This window comes from Malurus melanocephalus, unplaced genomic scaffold, assembly GCF_030028575.1.
Source record: "Malurus melanocephalus ecotype Western Australia unplaced genomic scaffold, MMel_1.1 scaffold_17, whole genome shotgun sequence".
Classification (NCBI taxonomy): Eukaryota; Metazoa; Chordata; class Aves; order Passeriformes; family Maluridae; genus Malurus; species Malurus melanocephalus.
In genome coordinates, this window is record NW_026623249.1 from 2,006,953 (window position 1) to 2,027,358 (window position 20,406).

The 20,406-nt window shown below is 45.4% G+C and overlaps 3 protein-coding genes across 4 annotated transcripts; 1 reads left to right on the plus strand and 2 right to left on the minus strand.

The window, feature by feature from the left end:
• Positions 1–270: 270 nt before the first annotated feature.
• On the minus strand, positions 271–4,803 carry CIMIP4 (ciliary microtubule inner protein 4). The gene is made up of 4 exons (XM_057387639.1): positions 4,148–4,803; positions 2,410–2,557; positions 1,156–1,266; positions 271–950 (listed from the first exon to the last, which is right to left on the minus strand). Exons 1-4 carry the CDS (start codon positions 4,154–4,156, stop codon positions 877–879), a joined length of 342 nt encoding a protein of 113 aa, XP_057243622.1. The 5' UTR covers positions 4,157–4,803; the 3' UTR covers positions 271–876.
• A 66-nt stretch (positions 4,804–4,869) lies between these two features.
• TST (thiosulfate sulfurtransferase) lies at positions 4,870–12,833 on the minus strand. The gene is made up of 2 exons (XM_057387626.1): positions 12,159–12,833; positions 4,870–5,360 (listed from the first exon to the last, which is right to left on the minus strand). The coding sequence occupies exons 1-2, from the start codon at positions 12,742–12,744 to the stop codon at positions 5,062–5,064; spliced, it is 885 nt and encodes a 294-aa protein (XP_057243609.1). The 5' UTR covers positions 12,745–12,833; the 3' UTR covers positions 4,870–5,061.
• A 33-nt stretch (positions 12,834–12,866) lies between these two features.
• On the plus strand, positions 12,867–15,662 carry MPST (mercaptopyruvate sulfurtransferase). Of its 2 annotated transcripts, none has more exons than XM_057387609.1 (3): positions 12,867–12,949; positions 13,372–14,024; positions 14,638–15,662. In XM_057387609.1, the coding sequence occupies exons 2-3, from the start codon at positions 13,430–13,432 to the stop codon at positions 14,934–14,936; spliced, it is 894 nt and encodes a 297-aa protein (XP_057243592.1). In that variant the 5' UTR covers positions 12,867–12,949; positions 13,372–13,429; the 3' UTR covers positions 14,937–15,662. The 2 variants fall into 2 exon arrangements, with proteins under 2 accessions (XP_057243592.1, XP_057243599.1); XM_057387616.1 differs by lacking the exon at positions 12,867–12,949 and adding an exon at positions 13,036–13,170.
• Positions 15,663–20,406: the final 4,744 nt, after the last annotated feature.

Here is a 20,406-nt window from a genome sequence, read left to right on the forward strand (position 1 = left end):
AGACTGGATGGTGGATGCGCATGCTTTTCTCTGAGAGTCACTTACCTCTGAGTTAGACAGGGCTGTCAGGGGCAAGTAGGCCTTGTGGGAGCTTCAGTAAGGGTACATGCACATTGGGGGGTGGTTTGTGCAGTGGAGAAGTCCTGAGGCTTCTTGCAGCTTTAAGTTGAATAAGCTCCTTTAAGTCTTCTTTAAGTTGAATAAGCTGTTGCTTGGGTTTTTTTTTTTTTTTCCCATTGGCTTGGCCTGCAAATTTTTTTTTTTTTTTTTTTTCCCATTGGCTTGGCCTGCAAATAGTGTGAGCTTTTGTGAACAGCCTGATGCCTCTTCTTCTCAGGTGAATTTCCATTTGCTTAAGCACATTTCTGCTGCTGGGATAACCTTAGTTGGTTGCCAGTGCATCTTCTGTACTCTCTGGAGTGCTGGGGCAGCAGTCAAAGTATTATGAATTTTCTGGAAAACATGATTTTGCTCACACACACACACACACGCCCTCTTCCACCATGCCCTCTTATACCACTCACAGATCCTGCTCCAACTTAYGTGCTGAGCAGATGAATTTCTGTGTGGGGTTGTCTCACCACCACATCCTTCTGCAAGGGTATGTGGCTCACACACTAATAATTCCCACTGTACTAGTGACCAACAAAGTGATTTCATTCTTTTTTTGCATTCATATTCAGACTTATCTTGCACTGCTCTCCCTAGAGATGCTTTAAAAGAGAGGGGAGAAAGCACCAGGAACCAATCTGTTGTTGCCAGCTAGCAAGCAATGAGTTCAGGTTTCAYAGGCAGGTTTATTGGGTGGCGGAGGAAAAAGACTTGTTGCTGAATGCTTTCCAATCTTCAACCTCCATCTTCTAGGGGTTGTCTTTTTTATTCCCTCCCATATTTCTCCTTCATTGCTCTCAGCGTGTTAAGGTCTAGGAAATATTTCTCATACCATCTCCCTGTAAAGAAGGCAAATCATTGCTCAGTTACAGCCTCCCTCCTAATGCTATTATACCCCAAAGATTATTCTGGCTGTAGAGMTTCTCTCTTGTTAAAATGCCAGTTTCTATTTCCCTTGTGTCTTTGCCCAAATCCACCCTTGGTCCTTGGTAGAAGAAGCACCCATTTCAGGAATTCAGCAAGAATTCCTGGTAGAAGTCGTACCTAGCTCACTAATCCTCCTTCCATGCCAATGCCTGGGATCTATGGTCGACTTCTGAATTACATCAAGGGTGTAGGAATCTTGTGTCAAGCTTTGGCACTTCAGTGGCAAACCTGCAAGGAATAGCAAATAAGGAATTCTAGAAATCACCCTACTGCAGTCCTGGAATGGAGCAGGGGAGCAACACCAGCAGTTGCAAGRGCTCAAGAAAAGGCATGTGCTGACTGCAGTACCTTTGATCAGGTTTGAGGCTGGGTACTGAACAATAGSTTCAGCATCACCCAGGACGCTGCCAGTTTATCTGCTTGTCATCCTCAAGTATGAGATACACCCAGAGGGTATTGTAAGGTATCATATTTATTTGTATCCTAGTGCCCTTTCTCTTGTCAAGTGCCTACTTACCTCCTGTTGAGTGTCCTCATCCATGTGAGTAGCTTCCTAGCAGGCACTAGCAGCACAGCTCCACAAAACCCTCACCATCTTACCACTCCAGGCCTTGTAGATCTCTTTTTGTGCCACRATACTTAACAAGGAGCTCCCAACTGTGACTTCTCTTTATATCCCCTCTTGACTTCTAGCCACGAGGGGGCTTTATTTTATCTCTATTCCTTTCCTCATCACCTTCTTTTAATCATACCTTTGTCTTGACAATAATGATCTTCAATACCCAGTAAGATCTTGTCATGGMACATACTGTATAAGGAAAAGGAATTTGCCTTATGCTGGTACATGAGAATGTAGAAACAGGGACAATTATTTCAGGTTCTTGGATGAATGCTCMGTTTCCAATATTTGTTTAGATGGCAGGATCCTGGGGAATCTTGAAAACAGAGGTTTGGGAAAAATATTTCAGAGCCCCACCTGTCTAAAAGTCTGGAAGGTAAATAATGTTGGCATTGTAACTGGAGGTAACTAGCAACTGGAGGTGACAGGAAACATTGACTTGCAAATGGTGTCCATTTGGACAGATCTGAACAGGAGGACAGGGGTTATGATTCACATTCACTTTTTCACACCTTGGGAAAAAAAAAAGAGTGAAAGAAAGGGATACAATACATAAAATGGGAGGGTCTAGATTCCAGTTCCTCATGTACCACAGACTGGAAAAGCAGAGACTTTGGAGAGAAGGAACAAGAGGGGAAAGTAAGTATTACCKATGTTCAGATCTCCACCCACAGCAATGTGGCTGCCCTGAGCACTGGCAAAGCATAGAAGAACAGCTTTGAAGGTCAGGGATAGGTGGTGTGTCCCCTCACCTTGGTAAAGATTTGCGTTCAAGTTGAAACTCAGCTGCTGGTAATCTGAAAGGGATGCCCAAGTCATGGAGTTTTTTGCCAGTTCAGCACAGTCACTGAGTCCTTTCTGTTCTATTTCTAATGCTGCATTGCCTTGAGCTTGACTTTTCTGAAAACACGAACAACAGGAAAACTCTATCAGTCCACATTCCCAAAGTGCAGCAAACTCCTGGCATTTCCACCCCTGTCTAGCTCTTTGAGCTGTGACTAATCCCTGGGACCTGGGTCTGTCCTTGAGTCTCCCTCTGTGGCTTCTGTAGGCATTGTATTTGCACAGGACAACTAGGACAAGAAGTGTCTTTGCTGCAGAGAGAATGTCTGTGTAACCCTCTGTCATGTCCTGCTTATYGTGTGTGTTCCTCATCCCAGTGGGACTTGACAGGTTTAGCCCATGTGAAGGCTGTGACTGGTTAAAACTGAAGYCATGGCCCATGGTTGTAAATATGGTAATTGTGCGCCTGCTGGCACTAGCAGCAGGACAAACTGGATTTGGATCAGGCAGGGATGTATGTTTGGATTTGTTAGAATAGCTCAGGACATGACACACCTTCTGCTCTTGAGGCAGTTGTGGGAATTGAAGGCGCCAGCCCATGGGGTAGGAAAGCTAGTGCTCCACCAGGGCTGCCTTAAACCAGGAGCTTGGGTTTTCCACTGTGGCAGGTCTTTGCAGCACTATATCTTACACAGTATTGGGATCCTGAAGCTAAATCTATTGTATCAGTCAGACTCGAGGCGTCAGTGCTGTATGCTCTGCGGAACCTCTCCCAGAAAAAGGAACAGGGCCACAAGAGATGAAGAGAGGAAGCCAGTCCTGACTCACAGAGAATGATCTGCTTTTCTCTGTCCTTCTATTTTTCTTTCTTTTTATGGCTCTTTTTAAAGAAGAGCCATATAGTTACACATGATCAAAGTGCAGGAATCTGCTGCTCAATAAACTGGTGTGCTAACTCCCACCTCCTACTTAAAACAAAAACATGTCTGTTTGTTATTATTACTATATCCAGTGAGAATGACAAAATGACACCAAAGCCTGTAACTGTTCCTACTTTCTAGCTCGTAACTGTATATGATGTTGTTGTGACTATTATATAAACTTTGCAATTGTATGTGATTGTTATTATTCATTTTACTTCTGACCTTGAAGGTCCAAAGTCAAAGCACTGCTCAGAGAATCCTACATCTTGAGGCCAAGAAGGACTTTAAAGCCATTTTACCATCCTCCTGGATAACAGAAACAACAGAAGTATGCCTACTTATGCCCTTGGTAAGCCAATTCTTTGAGAGACAATGGGCAACCAATCAGAAAAGATACCACTTGATCAAAGAGCTAAAAAGGACTAAACTTGATCTTTCTTTCTGAATGAAATGTTTAGCATAGCCTAACATGCTGACTTTCCTGTCATGCAGCCTTGGAGGAAAGAGGGAGCTGTTTTTGCCAGACCTAAAACCTCCTCAGACAGGTGTGGGAACTGGCCATTCCCACCAGCCACCAGACATGGCCAAGAGTGGTCTCACAGATCTTCCAGATTTGACTGGGTCTCCAAAGTATGAGGAGGTTCCWGTGAGTTTCCACATCTGAGGAGCCCCGTGTACGTGAAAAATGACATTGCTCTCTCTCTCTCTTTTTTTTGATTAAAAGAAATCCAAAGATCCATAATTTACCAGGAAGCAAAGCCTCTTCCATAACTACCTCTCTCACCTGGTCCATGATCCCTGGTATGGAGACTGGTGAGTCATACGAGCAGACACGTCCTGCTGAAGTCCAGGTATGGAGATGGGATGAAGGCTGAAGAGCAGAGATGGTTGCTAGGGAACAAGGTCCCTGCCTCTATGACCTGTGGGCTGGAGCTCCATGGGAAACAGAATTCAACAAGGTGTAGAGAAGGGGTATCCTTGCTGACTGAAAAAAACAAATATGGGGCAGAGTAAAAGGCTTATGTCTCATGAAATACCTGTGCCCTAAAGTTATCATCACACACACAGCATTTCTTGTTGGGACGTTGTTGCTGCTTACCTGGAACACCAGTAGAAGGTAATAATCAGTGGGCTGTACAAGTTGAAAGCATATATTTCTTTTTGATGCCCCTTACCCGGACCCCAGGGAGGCAACACAGCTCCCTGTGGGTTGGGTCCAATTGCCATATGGACGAACCCCCATTTTCCACATTAGAATGGAAAGATGGTGGCCTGATAAGAAGACTTACACAGGGTCAATGGCAGAACCACAGCTTGGCCCTCCCAAGTCCAGTACCCAGTGCTGTATTTTAGCACTGGACCTTTCTTTCATTCTGTTCCTGATTTCTCATTTCAGGCCACTGGACTTTCTGCAAGTCTTCAGGCACAGAGAGTAACTCTCTTTCATGTTGCAGAGTTGCTTTTCCCACCCAACACAAGCAGGTCGCAGGTAACAAGAATTAGAAATACAGGTGCATCATCTAAGATTTTATTAATTGTCAAAAATCAAAAGTTCAATAAAAACCTAATGATCATTCTTCGAAAACTTGGCAAAATACAAATCAACTGATGTWTTCTTTACTTCCACCTCCTCCCTTTTTCTTTACCCTGGGTTAGAGACAGCTACCAGACCCTGTTGGCCCAGACAAAGCATTCCCTCTAGGCCTTGCTGCGCTTCGACTCAGAGACCTTGTAGTGTGGTGGGGCTCGGTGGAACCACTCGGACCAGGAGCCATCGTACACGGCCACATCGCGCTTGCCGCACAGGAAGGCTGCCAAGGCAATCTGACACGCTGTGACACCCTTGCGGCACGTGGCCGTCAGTGGCTTCAAGAGATCCACTTTCTTTGCACGGAATATTTCCTGGATCTCTTCAATACTCTTCTCATGCCCTGTTTCTGATAGGAATGAGTGGAAGGGTATGTTCACAGCGCCAGGGATGTGGCCAGATTCCAACCCTGCAAGAGTGAACCAGAAAAGGAAACATAAGCAAGGACATATTAACGTGGGTGATGAAAAGACACCCACAAGACATTGGAGACATCACTGCAGASAACCTCACTCCCACCAAAAGACTCATTTGTTCCATTTGATGATSAAGATGCAAAGTGGTATTGGGCTAAAAGGACAAATATTACTCAGCTTTGCTTCCAGAATATTTAGCAAGCTATTTCCTTACTGAAGGCAATGAGATACAGAAATCTGTAGAAGAACTAGACATGACAGGAATCAAAGAATCATCACAGAAAAGGCCCTAACAATGGCAGTAGGGGCACCTTTGTAACAAATAAAGCAGTGCATTTCCAACCTTCCCCTAGTATGTTGGCAGTGTGTAGTGACACAGTTTTTGGAAGGAAAAAAGCGTGGCCTGTTTGTGAAATTTGTGAAAATGGTTATCTGTTCACAGTTTATTTCTGCATCACCTTAAAATCCTATTTCAGAAAAGTAAATAATAGCAATCATAAAATGACCTTAAAGTCACCCCCATTACTGCTGAGGCAGCTATCATGGGACAATGGGGTCAGAGAAGTCATGATTTAGATTTCATATCACTTCTTATCTACTCCATGGATGAAATCAGCATGGGTTCTGTTTTTCTACTGGTGAATCTGACCACTTCAGGCAAGTTTAAAGTTGCATCTCAAAACAAGGTTTTTAGAGAGAAGCAGATCCAAAAATATGATGGACAAGGCTGTCTTCACACTCTTCAAATTTCAACTCTTAAGGTTTAATAATGGAAGCTCTTCCAATGGTTTTGAGAGGCTTTGAATCAAGCCTCATTGGAGCCAGAAATATTATGTATTACACTGAAAATGCATTTCAGAGAATGATTCCTTACTAGGTTTGAACTTCTAATGAGACAAGTCTGAAAAAAAATCACATGATTAGTAATCTGTTTTACTGGCAACTTCCCTCTTGCCAAATCATTTGGGTAACTGGTCTTGGAAGCTGGGAGAGATTGGGGCAGTGTAATCATTTGACTTTGTTACAGTCAAATAATTAAACTATACCTAGTCAGAGACTGACATCAGACGTCATAATGACACTGCAGTTTCACTGCTATGCAGAGCAGTATCATGACATGGTGAGATACAAGGGAAAAAGGTTTTGGCAGGATATTGAAGAGGATTTTTGCTCTGCTGGGCAGAGCCTAAAGACAATCAAAGCTGCCCTGAGTCAGCTTCACAAGTTTGTTCCAGATGGGCCCTGTTTGTCTCTTGATTCATCCTATCCAAGTGCCTTGGAAATACGACACAGTTGTCTAGTAGTTACCTCATGCATCCTTCAAAAGTGTTTAGCATTACTGAAAGAAGTTGGGAGAAAAACTGCTGACTTCTGCAGGGCCTAACATTTAAAAAGGAGAAAAAAAAAAAAAAGAGGCAGTGTTTTGGACTGATGCTTTCACCACATTTTTTCCAGTTCCAGAAAACAACAGTTCATCACTTCAGTACAGAGAACTGCAAAACTCGCTCTTCAATACAGTGATGACAGAGAGGAAATAAAAAATGAAGCAAAAACTGAGAAAAACTCATATATAGTTCTCAGACTGCAAAGCTGTTTACTGGAGCCTCTTATAAGGTTGGGTTAGGCTACCACTTACCCACAGAGTAAATGATCCTGACCCTATCATTCAGCTAAAGATTTCTGCAAGGCTCTGCCATGATACTGGTGATCACCCCAACACAAACAAGTCTGTGAGCACTAGGAAGCCTACTGAGAACAGGAAGTCCTGGAGGACGAACCAGAAGGGAACTCTTTCTCAAAGAAGCTTGCTGGGCCATCAATTCAGTGCCTAGATGTCCGAGGTACCGTGATCATTATCACGTCTCTAAAATAGGTTTGTACCCCTCTCCTACTGTCAGGCAGGAGACTGCCTGACAACTCACCACACCTTAACAACTCTTCAGGTAGGAGCTGAGCAGATCTGAAGAAAACACTCCCATTTTAGAGCAGTTTTGACTTTGATCTATAGGGAGACTTCCTTGCTCCAGAGATTCAAAAGCCTGTTGGAGTCAGAGACCAGTGCTTTTTTCACTCTGTGGGTGAAAGGTGGGGAATGTAGAAGCTGCATTTATTCACATATGTGGGTGTTCAGCTGAGAGAAAGGGCTGAAATTGCACAACCACAATCCCTTGGACTGCCTTAGAAGTGTTCTTGAGTGGCTGAGAAAGCTTTATTATCTCCCTCTGCTAGGTCAAGAGCAGAGAAACATAGGACTGGAAGGCAAGACTAGATGCAGCTGGAACCTGAACGGGGAGAGGATAGATCTGYGCCTGCCACAAATGAGACAGAAGACAGTCCATGCCAGATTCATGCAGTCACCTTTAGAAACTCCAGAAGGAACACTTGGATCACAGATCCTGACCCCCAGCTACTACATAGGCTACCTTTCCAAAAAGCATCCATCTCAGAAACAGTTTGGCCTCTTGTCATGAAACTTCCCACGGAAGTACCCCGTGGCTGATGTGAAGAGGAATATTAATTTCCAGTGTTAAGATCATCACAGTCAGTCTGTACACCATTTATCCTTGAGCTAACACTTCCCTGTGGCTGAAATAGTGTTTCTCCCCTGCTACTATTGCTCTAACAGAGTGATGACAAGTCCTCAGCACTCTCAACAAGTTTAGTCTCATATCCTTAGCCTAAACCCAGTAAGAGCCCATTAGATACACTTTTGTCTCTCTTGGCCACCCCAGAAACAGCTGTAGGTGTCCACCAGGCTTCTGGATAAGGAAATGGCATTTCCTAGCATCACAGTTGCTACAGAGGAGGTTAATAACTGCTGTTGCCAAGGCTAAATCACATCTGAGGTTCTTGTACCCAACTAAATCATCCAAGTCTTATCCTCTTCTATTGCTTCCAAACATGGGTCATCAGCTTGCCAGAGAAACACAAGCAGTTAAAAGTTTTGGGCTACTAAGCATTCAAGTTTGCTCTCTGTGGTGTTATACTTTCTGTCACCCCTACATCTGCAGGTGGCACCTCACGTAACGCTCCCCATGTAGACCTTCCCACGGCTGTACCAGCAGCACATTTTGGTAGCAACTCTCTATTTTCAATGTCTCAATGATTCAGAAAAATATGAAGCGAACCACAGAAGCATAATGACGGGACAATGCTGGCAAATTCCAGCCCCACACATCTTCTTTCAGTACATGCTATTCTTATCTCACCTCTTTTTCAGACATTTTCAAAAAATCTAACAGTACTTGTGCTGTTTGCCCTCTCCTCATATTGTGTTAATAAATGCCCCTTTAATGTTATGTCCAATGTATTAAAGAAGTCCAAATGGCACACCYCTACCTTGTAGGTACTACCAATGGCTGGAAGAAAAGATCGACATAACTTCCAGACATGCATGTTTCCATTTCTCTTGGCCAACCAATTCTGTTGGCAAGGAAATAAGGCCCTTGGCTGCAGTGCAAGTCTACCAACATATTCTACTTAATTTTGTCTTCATTTAAAATATCTTTTTCTTGAAGAGTTTTTTTGAAAGCCTCACAGTCTATCCATGTTAGAAGACCAACAGCTGCCTAGGTTGCACTGTACCCCCTATTCTAAATATGAGCTTTGCAATTGTTTCTGCCCCACAAAACCATGCTCTGATTAAATGTATCAAATTCTTGGCTCATGAAGTTGCAATGTCACATGACTGATTTCTGACACAGCTGGGATAGAGATTATTCATTTTCACACACTTGGGATAGAGACCATGTGCTTCACTGATCTGAGCATAGGGATATCTTTTGGTTACCCTTCTCCCTACTCTGCAGATTTATGCTTAGGAGAGAAGAAAACATGGCAGCACAGACTCAAGGCTTAGTATAATTCTGAGACCATACACAAATAATCTTCTACCTGGAATCCCTGCTAACTGCACAGCAACCTTATTTATTCTTTCTCTCCTTGTTCTCTTTTTATTCACTCTGATCCAGAGGTTTTTGTTATTTGTTTTAATTCCTCTTGCCAAGTCTCACTCAGCTTGGTGTCTGGCAATCCTTCCTCACAATTTATAACCTATAGCATGCTATCTTCTTCCCTGCTAAATCCCCTTTTCCACATCTGTTAGATTCTCTGCTTACATATTGTTTTTATTGCTGGCTATTTATCTAAGACCACAGCCCCTCCTCTCTGGCCTTCCCTTTGTGATGAAAGCTCCAGATGGAATTTCTTAATGTCAAAAAGATAAAAGATTKGCTCTGCCCATATTTAACTCCCTGTGGCTTTGGAGTGTGCTGGCTGCAGATAGCTCTTTTCCAAATGCCCCCTGTTGCCTCCTTGTTTATCTCTCTTCCATTCAAATGGCATGTCTTGGAAAGGACAATTACTGATCTTGTCTAACTTACTGTGAACATATTCTAAGGAATATTTTAGTCTGGGTCTCTGACCAAGAGATGATCTCTTGGCCATCTCCCTGAAAGTGCTTGTAGGTTCTTGTGCATTGAAACAGATTTTGATAAAGTCTCTCACTCTCCATTGCTATGCCTTAAGTATTATTACACGGTCAAAGCAAAGCCAACCCACTCCCAGCTGCAGAATCCTCTTGGAGGAGACAGAGAAGAAAAATGTACATTTCATTCTCATTCCCAGCCAGGTGACCAGACAGAGACACAGCAGGAGCTGAGGTCTCAGCTGGAAGAGCTAGGACTTTGTCACACTTAGACTGTCAGGGCATAAAAGTTCAGTGTTTCCTTTGTTCAGGTCCCTCCTTGGTGGCACCAGCTCAAGCTGTTTCTGTATTATTGAGCTGTGAATAAATTGCTTTAAGGAACCAGACTTCAGAGGCTCTGCTAAGGGAAACCCAGGCTCGAGATGGTAAGGAAACCTGGTCTATGTGAGTATGGGGTGTGGAAGGATTCAATTGGGGCACCCATCAGTTCAGTGGAGCTGTCTGCTGAGATGGGGCTTTGGTCCTAGCAGTTGAAGTCTGGTGTTGGGAGAGTGATTTGGCAGAGTGCCTCCTGAACTGTCAGTCAGGAAAGTTYCCTCTACACCCTTTCAGAGGAGAGTTTATTCTGGGATATACCAAGGCTTAAATTACACAGTAAGGGCCTCCTTTAACCAACATGAATTTCGTTCCAATCACACTGCTGTACCTGTTGTCCCTACTGCACAGGACTCCTCCAAATTCTACTGCTTGCTTGTCCAGTGTTTAACTAAGGTAACAAAATCAGTTTTTGTTCCTGTAACTTGGGGCATCCAAAAGAGAGAGGTTCACACCCCATACATTCGGTAAAGGTGTCAGGCTTTTCTTACATAAGCAAAAGAAAAAAGATCAGCTCAAGCAAATTCGSTATTTGCTGGGAATCAGATGGATAAGGAGAATGTCCCCTGGGTTACTGTATTACCTAAAACCTTGGCTTTTGCTAGTGCACTCATTATTGTGAGAGGTGCCTGTATGAATACTGATAGTTTGTGTGTGTCTGCTGGTTTTAGATACGACCCTGAACAAACCCCTGGGAGCTCTCACTTCCCATGTTTGCATTTTGATAAACTTCTGCAGGGTGTGAAATGGGAGATCCTGGAACCAAATGACTGTAGCCCTTTTCTGCTATTTCCTCCTGCAGCTTTATAGCCAACTGAAACAAAAGCATTCTGTGCACTGAAGAAGGCATCCCACAGATGGATGGCATAGGGATCTGAATGCGCAGCTGTGGATCCCTTAAGGTAAACCAACAAGTCAGGCTGAGGCATGCCTGGGCATTAGGAAAATCTGTTTGATGGTTGGCAGGAGCTTTAACTCCTGTTATAAACACATATTATAGTGTAGACTTTTGCAAATACTAAGATGAGTGCTATGTGTGTGATAAACATGTATTGTAGTGTTGGTTCTCACAGAGATTAAAGGTAAATGCTATGTGTTGTGCATCATGATATAATGTTGTCTTACTTGTAGAAGTTTAGTTATGTAAACACGATTGTGAAATAATTAATGTTCTTATTTTCTTTGTAATTCAGATGAAGTTATAGAACACTTTTGATTATCTTGCAATAATTGAAATATTATAGATTGTGATTTAAACTTTTCCATGTAGGATTTTTTTTTGCACATTATAGCAAAACTATACAAGAAGCTACAAGGAGACTCATTGAGATTATGAATGGTGCCCTGGCTGCAATTATACTGACCAAAAGATAAGGAGAAAGGAATGCATGAACAAAGGATCACCTTTCCCAAGGCTATCAGCACAGACCCTGACCAAAAGGGGGAATGAATGCGTATTAGAAAAAGTCTCTGGTCAGAGAAGCTTGAAAATCATCCATCGTTTGCAGCAAAAGGAGTCCAGCTGGTGAGACCCCCAACCTTTGGATGGGTTTATCTGCATGGAAAGTCAGGGGTGTTGTAACCCCTGTTATAAATACTTCTCTATCGGCCAGGACCATCTGCTGAAATTATGGAATAGGGGTCACACAAACATGACCSCAGAAGCATAAAACAACCAGACTGTAAAAGGCGGATCCATGTTAAACAGTTACTAGACAAGTGGATCCATGTTAAACAGTTACTAGACAAGTTTAAATATGCATAAATGTCTATGAATAGGCATTAGGCTGATGTAACACAGAATGTATTTAAAGAGGTTTCTGTCAATGCCAAGCATCCGACGTCGTATCCTTTTGCTTTTATGTACCCTACTGTCATTTATTAAAACCCTCTAAATTTTAACAAGAAAGTGAATCTCGTTTTTCACACTCCCAGTCTAGGATTGACATTCATCCTATTCTGGGGCAGGTGCGAGTCCCACCTCCATTACCTTGGTCCAGCTCGGTTCCCCGAAACCGGCCCTCAGGACGGGAATCCACCACCTGGAAGTTTAGGGACGACACGTTCTGTACCATCTCTTCAAAAGTCTTCACCAGGGCCCTGTTCAGCCTGGCCTTAAAGACAGCCGGGGTGGGCTGGGTGATGTCTGCCGTGACGGGGTGCCCCTCCTTCACCCAGTTCTTGAAGCCACCGTTCAGCACAGAGACCTCCTTGTGCCCAAAGGCCCGGAACATCCACCAGGCGCGGGGGGCGTAGAAGGTGCCCACCTCGTCCCCATCGTACACCACCACGTGGGTGTCATTGCTGATTCCCAGCCCGCCCACGTAGTCGGCGAAGTCGGACTCGCTGGGGAGCATGAAGTCGTAGGGGGAGGACTTGTCCCGGCAYTCCTCGATGTCGAAGAACAACGCTCCGGGGATGTGTCTCTCCTTGAACTCCTGCCGGGCGTTTCGCTCCTTGGGAGGGTACCAGGAGGCGTCCAGCACCCGCAGGCCGGCGCCCACCCGCCCGGCGCGCACCGCCTCCGCCAGCCAGGCGCCCGTGACCAGCGCCCGGCTGAGGCTCTGCCGCGCCATCTCGGGAGACCGGCGGGAGCGCCGCCGCCGGGACGCGCTCCCCACACACCGGACTCGGCACAGCCCGRCACACGCGAAATGGCGGCGGGAGGCGCGGCCCGGGGGGCGGCACGGAGGCGGCCGCACGGCCGGGACCAGCCCGCTGGGAACGCTCCCGCCCTCCGGCGGCGGCCGTGGCTTGCGGGCATTGAGGCCCAGCGCTGAGGTACGGGGCGAAGCGGCGGGRACCGCGGCCCCGCCGGGCCGGGGTGGGGGTCTCAAGCGGGAGGCGGCGGGGCCCGGTAAGGCTCCGGCTGCCGGTGTGCTCCGGGGCGGGCAGAGCCGTGGGGCCGTGCCTCACCCCGGGGCATCTGGTCCCTACGGCTGCCCCGCTCCCCTCTGGCTGCTGCCAGCGCTGGCTGGGGTCCCTGGAGGTCAAGCGGCCAGGTGGGTGCAGGGCACGACTGCCGTGGCTATCTCGCTTGGGGCAGTGTTTGCTATGAGCTCTGGGAAAGTGCTWTCAGGGCTGGAGCATTTCAAGCCCCTCATTGCCCCAGCACCAGTGCAGACATGGGTCCCAAAAGGGGTCTTTGTCCAGTCGCTTTTTGAAAGGCTAGTCTCTAATCTGTGACTTTCTACCTTCTGCAGTCAGGTGGACACTGACAGGATCCAGAGATCGGCTAATCTCAGCCAGGACTTGGGAGCGATGTCGCAACAACTCCTCTACCGAGCTCTGGTGTCTGCAAAATGGCTTTCAGAAGCCATCAAGTCCCAGCAAGCTGGCCTGGCCTTGAGAATCGTGGATGCATCCTGGTATTTGCCAAAGATGAAGCGTGATCCGAAGCGGGAGTTTGAGGASCACCACATCCCTGGTGCAGTTTTCTTCGACATTGATCAGTGCAGCGACCGAACCTCRCCTTACGATCACATGCTGCCCAAAGCTAATGACTTCGCTGAGTATGTGGGGAAGCTGGGGGTGGGAAATGATTCCCACGTTGTGGTGTATGATGGCAGCGACCAAGGTCTCTTCTCAGCACCCCGGGTATGGTGGATGTTCCGGGTCTTTGGACATGAAGCTGTCTCCCTCCTGGATGGCGGTCTGAAGAACTGGCAGCGAGAGGGGAATGCGCTGAGCTCTGGGAAAGCCCAGGTGACTCCATCTGAGTTTCATGCTTCCTTGGACAAGTCCCTGGTGAAAACATATGAAGATGTCTTAGATAACTTAGATTCCCATCGCTTCCAACTAGTGGATGCCCGTGCTGCAGGACGGTTCCGGGGAATAGAGCCAGAGCCCCGAGATGGTAATGTGCCTTTTGAGACATTGGCATTATAAAGAGGGTCTTAAGGTGCCCATCACTTTGACTCCCGTAATGATGGGAAATAATGATAATTATAATAAACTGTCTTTTATGGGCTAGTACTTGAGACAATGTGTTTACCTACCCTCCTRTCCTTTTGACTAGCGAGTGCCACTCTTTCAAAATGCAGCAGTGGGGAAGCCATGTATCTTTTTTTTTCTCCGGAGGGGCTGGCGTGAGTAACTTAGTATTCAATACACCGTGATGATACTTGTTGGTCTCTTCAAGTACTGATGCTACTCTTCCCCTCAGAACAGGCTGTGGAGGTGCTTCATCTGTGTGGGCTGCTGTGATATGGAGTAACATGTGGAGGGAGCTAGAAGGAATGGTACTTAACAGGATTGTGTCCATGTGGTAGTATAAAGGTTTCACATAGAGCCACACTTCCTGAGTAATCAGTGATCTAGTAAAGCAAAGTGTGACAAAAATAAATGTATTTGTTTTAACAAAATACACTAAGCAATGAATATTTGTCCCAGTGAAACAGAACAGGTTTTGCGATAGACTTGTCCCAGATAGTAGAGGTTAATTCCTATCTGTATTGTTTTTCCTTCAGGAATTGAGCCTGGTCATGTCCCGGGATCGATCAGCATCCCCTTCACTGATTTCCTCACAGAGTCTGGCTTAGAGAAGACCCCTGAGCAGATCCGTGCTCTGTTCCAGGAGAAGAAGGTGGACCTCCTAAAGCCAGTGGTRGCCACGTGTGGCTCTGGGGTTACTGCCTGCCACGTGGCTCTCGGAGCCTACCTCTGTGGCAAGCCAGACGTTGCAGTGTACGACGGGGCCTGGGTGGAATGGTACATGAGAGCACAGCCCGAAAATATTGTTTCTGAGGGAAAGGGGAAAAGAGTGTAATAAGCTGCTTGTCTCCCAGCTGTACAGGTAGTTTGCCTTGAAACAGGATTTGGAAATGATGGATTTAGCATTCCTGGTTAAGTGTCTTGAGGTGAAGGCATTGGATAACAATTACGCGCAAGTGGTGCTTTGGCACTTTCTCCTTACCCTGCTGCTGCTGCTTAGGAGGGTAAAGATGACAGCAGATCTGGGCAGCCAGTTCTAGGTGATCGTGCTTGAGCAGCTTGGGTGGAACAGATGTCCTTCCAAGGTCACTTCCACCCTCAGGCATTCTGTGATTCTTGTGACCATTTCAYCATATTGGATGGATGGCAGAGAGTGCTGCTGCCAGCATGGGGAATTAATTGAGTTAAGCCAAATTCCCCATTCGAAATGCTCAATCATGTTCATTGACAGGATGGTCATATTTATATAATTGTGCCTCATAATCCTACTCTCTGCCTTTGTTCCACCCATGCACTTTATGGCCATTTTGAATCCAAAATTTTGTGGACAGATGTGACTGTTAAAGGGGCAAATATGGCTTCCAGGCTGGCCCTTAGGCTAGAGACTTGATTTGTATTTCTTCTTGTATTTGGTCTCTAATTGCAGTGTGTACTTAGCCAGCCTTGTATCCCCATGGTCCAAAATCCCCCTTGAGAAAAAGAAAAGATTCTGGGATTTAAAGAATGTAAATAAACATGTTTCAAGGTTTTTCTGCTGAATGGATTTTACATGAGTGATGCTTGGGTGAATCCTTTTCAGGAATTCTGTTTTTATGGAATCACTTTGTCCACAGTGAGATTCAAAAGAAGTATTTCCTTCTCTCCATGAGTAGAACCACACCTCTTATCCTCAAGAAGCTCTTTCACCCTGGAAAGACAATGGCATGCCTCTCTCTTGGGTCTCTGCATGATCTTCCTCCTTTTGGACCCTATTAATTTGCTTTTTGGCCTAAAAGTCCACATTAGTCTGTCACAGCTCTGCTTCTTGAAACACCGGATGTTGGCTCACTTGTGTAAAATGTTTTCATTTCTTTCCATGAGACTTACCATTTAACTTTCCCCTAAAAACTTAGCAGAACTGAGACTTACAGAGGAATAGCCCACACTGACACCTATTTTCCCCCAAGACATTTTTTCTTTTATATCTAAAAGTTGAAAGCACACCAGGTATCCTTGATAACGTTCAAAAATTTGTTCTCTCTAGGATTTTCTCCTCTACAAAAAATGTCCAAAACTAAACAAAAAAAAATCACAGGACCCTCCCACAAAAAAAGTCTGCATCTCTTCTGGCCTAATGGTAACTTAGAAGTTAAAGAGAYAGGTTCTGCTCTTGGGCTTGCAGCAACAGATACCTGTAGACATCTATGGATGATAGGGTTTCCCTTTCTAGGGAATGCCATGGATACTTGTTGTCACAGGTTTGGCTGCAAGGACGGGMTTTTTTCCTGTTGCTGAATGTTTATTGTTTGCATTTCCTTTGGCCYCTCTTGGCTGCTTCTTCTTGGCCTTAGCTTGCATGCATGCAAGCTCTATTTCTGCTCACCTCCTGGAGAGCTGGAGTTTCACTCCATAGTTTTTTTCTTCCTCTGTCCTCCCCACTCACACATTCAGCCGGACCACCAGTGACTGACAGCCTGCAGTTTCCCTGCTTGTACCCAGACTGACAATCCGTCTCTTTGAGGACTTGGGGCTGACATTGCAGCAAGTGCTGAGTATACAGAGTGCACAGGGGTCTGAAACAAGTGACCCTTTGGTGCATGGTGAGGCTGATTTTATGATTATGTGGCTGGATGGGTCCTTTGCCTGTTCTGTTTCCCCAGGAAATTTTTGTTTTTAAAGAAAGTTGACATACTGTTTCAGACTTATTTGCAATAGATGCAGGGAGCTGGCTTTTGCTTTTCCTTCTCRGATGTTTGGCCATGCAACTTAAGCACTGTGATTCCTTCTTTTGCCTCTGATCCAGCAGTCCTTGGGGTCAATGGGAATCTCTCTGCTTCCTGTTGAGACTGAGCTGCTTTTCTCTGTCCTGTGTGTTGCAGGGAGGTACAGCCCAGCCACCCACCTGCAGATTGCAAACTAAGTGCAAAATTTTCCTCTCCCCTTGCTCTACATTTTGCCCCTGGGGCCCTTCCCCCTCTCTGGTATTTATGCCAAGCTTGGCAGTACTCAACTCCCCTTCTCCAGGCTGAATTTTCCGCTACAAAATCTCAGTGATTCTTCCCAGCTTTTGGCAAATATTTTACCAGATACTTATCTTTGCCTTGATTTCTCCACTGAGAAACGGAGAACTTCTTTCCCACAGCAAGATACTTTGTTTTTCTGGGGTATGTCCTCTTATATCATGTATCAAAAATCTATCCAAGAGTATCTTCTGATGTTGTCCCTGCTTTAAGTTGAGATCTGTTCTCATGAACAGGCAAAGCACTGAGAACGTTGTGAAGACCAAGACAATGTTTTCAAGCCTGGAGTCTGCAAAAACCTATTTTGAGCAATAACAGATGCTATTGGACATATGGAACAGCTGAGGGGACTTACACCAGGACTATAAATGTTCTGCAGGGACATAAAGACTTAGTGGGTGGGTTTCCTATAGAAACTGTAAGCTGTGGAGAAGTGGATATAATGACTTATGTTCATGAGTTTCCTGTGGAAAATTTGCCACAGGGAAATGGGAATAGCATAGCTTTGATGGAATAGGGCTCATGGTAGCCAAAAAGTAGCTTAAACAGCAGCCCTGACATAGGAGGAAGGTCACTTTGACCTGTGGCTAACTTGAGACTAGAGTTTTTACAGCTCTGTATAAATTTGAGAATCCTGGGCCAGCATGTAAACTCTGTTGGTTTATTGGTGTATTTTACTATCTACAATAYTTTTGTCCTGAAGGAGATTTGGGTTCTGTGAGAAGTCTGGTCTAGTCAAAAGTAATCCCATGGTCCCCCGTTCTTCACTTGTCTTCTTTGTCACCTGCCTTCCTCTTCTTTCCCTACTGCTCCCTAGCAGTCAGGTTGTACTATTTCACGCTTCATTTCCCAGCAAACTTTTGTTCCCTTGCAAACTTTTCCAAATTCTAAAGCAGCCCTTCTTCTACCAGCRTCACTGGCCTGAGCACTGCATGAGCCATGGTAATTGCTATTATCTGCACAGATGTTTCATCTCTCCTGTTCTGTCCATCTCTCCTGGTCCCAGCTTGCAAGTGGGTGCTACATGACCATTGTCTCCTTCTCCCAGCAACCTTCCAGCAAAGGTATTGACTGATGCACACACACACTGACTTTACACACTGCTTTGCATGAGGTACATTGCTCACAAACCTGATGCAGCACAAGGGGCTGGAGAAATATTAGCTTGCCTGCATGCCTTTCTCTTCCTGCTCCAACATGCCTGGCTCAGCTGGCAGTTGAGCTGGACTCTTATCTACAAGTGAACTGTGTACACCCCCAGATCTGGTGTAGGGAATTTTATTTGCCCAATTCATTGTTGGCTTAATGGCAAAATGTCAGAGCATTACCTGTGTTCCTCTCTTCACTTCCTGCAGAAAAGAGAGTTGCACCAATCCTACATGGGCATGCTGACTAGCTCTTCCTGCTTTCTTCTCAGGTGCCTCATGCCATGTAATCCCTGATATGTGTTCCCAGCCTATCAGAGTGGTGACACTGCCAACATGGTGATCCCTGCTCCCACTGCTGCTCCACAACACAACAATTCCATAAGAGCAGCTCCACAATGCTAGAGATGCATCATGTGCCATGTACCAAGCTGGGTCATCAGAGCACTGCAGTGTGTGGCCTTCTGCAGGATTGCATTGCAGGCCTGACTGATGAACCAACACACTCCCGGTTTACCCTCTGCTCTGTTCACCTCTTGGTCAGCCCAGTCTCCAGCAGCTGTCAAGTTTTTCCTGCTCCTGATCTGTCTGTGCAATGGTCCTCATGATTTCATTGGGTACCCAGCAGGGCTGTACAATCTTGCACCTTCACACAGCCCCATGTAAGATCTTGCTTGCTTTTCTCTCTGTTTCTGTACATGTGTTTTATATACAGTTATCATAGAAGTAGGAGGAACAAGTCATAAAAYCATAAAATATTAACCGTTGGGAAAGACCTCCGACATCATCAAGTCCAACCTTTGACCAGACACCTCTGATTATTTAAACTCACTTCTGTGTTAATTTGTTTGATTTTAGGGGACTTTAACAGGTGTATATTAATTGAATCTCAGAACTATATCTGGTGATAATGTGCAATCAGATCTGTATGTAGCCCTGGCCTGGTGCATTTTCAATGATTTTTTTGCTGTACGTTGCAGAGAAAAAGACTCTGTGTAGAAGCAGTGTTCCTTGACATCTTTCCTTACTCACAATATACCTCTTTAGGTTAAGCAATTAACTTTTCACCCCATGGCCTGGGGTGAACAAGACTTGAGGTTCCAGCCTCTCAAGTGGAGACTGGTATTGATGGAAGAAAGTGTGCCTTGAATATAGACCCTCCTGGACTCATGAGCAGCATTGTCATGGGAGAGGTTGGAGAAGAAGATATTGGGAAAAAGAGGTAGACCTAAAAAGGAGCAAGAGGCTGAGGGGATGTGAGAGGAGAAAAAGGAAAGGGTGAACCCTTGGTAGAAAAAGGTAAAAATATGAAGGCAGGGCAGATTTCTTGGAGGGGGAGATAAGGGACTATAGGCTGCCACCCAACTGCTGTGTTCATATCACAGAGCCACAGTCCTTACCCCAGTTCTGTGCTGGAGCTGCAGCCAGTACAGACAGGGTCCTGCAGTCCTCATGCACCAGTGCAGGGCAGAGGTCTCCARTTTGCTGTGGTTTGACTCCAAGCCAGAATTAGGACAGCAGTCTGACAGCCCAGAGCTGTGTTGCACTGTATGATGCTTCAGCTTGGGTCAGTGTTAGTCTGAGCAGCTTTGATGCACATTACTGCCCTTGGAGACTGGTCCAAGGGCTGGGCAGTAATTTTGGCCAGAGCCTCCTCCATATAGGAGGCAAAAGTATTTTTTCATTCTCCCTCTGTTAATGATCACTCTAGTTCTGGTTCAAAATTATTTGAATTTACACCCTGGAGCTGCTCAATTGCTTCTGTGCTTAAATTAGCTGAAGGTCAGCAATCTTGAAACCTTTTCCATGTTACCCTCTCTTCCTCTTCTCCCACTGGCACTCTTCCACAGACCGAGCAAAGTACACATGCCATCTTTGCGAAGGAAATCCTGGGTGATTTGGAGGTAGGGTCATGCTACCTTCTCATGTAACAATAAAAGGGAAGGATTTGCAAGTAAAAGAAGAAGGGAGGACAAGTAGAAAAGGAATATGAGAATAAAACAATGTTTCTCTTTACCCAGCCTCTTCACTCAATAACTCCCCAATCTCAAAAGGTGCTGAGATCTAGATACAAGAAAAAGAAAGTGAGTGCATGTCTCAGCAGTGCTGAGTTGCCCTGACAAGGAAGACCCAGGAAGTTGCTTAGGGGGAGGAAGGTTTT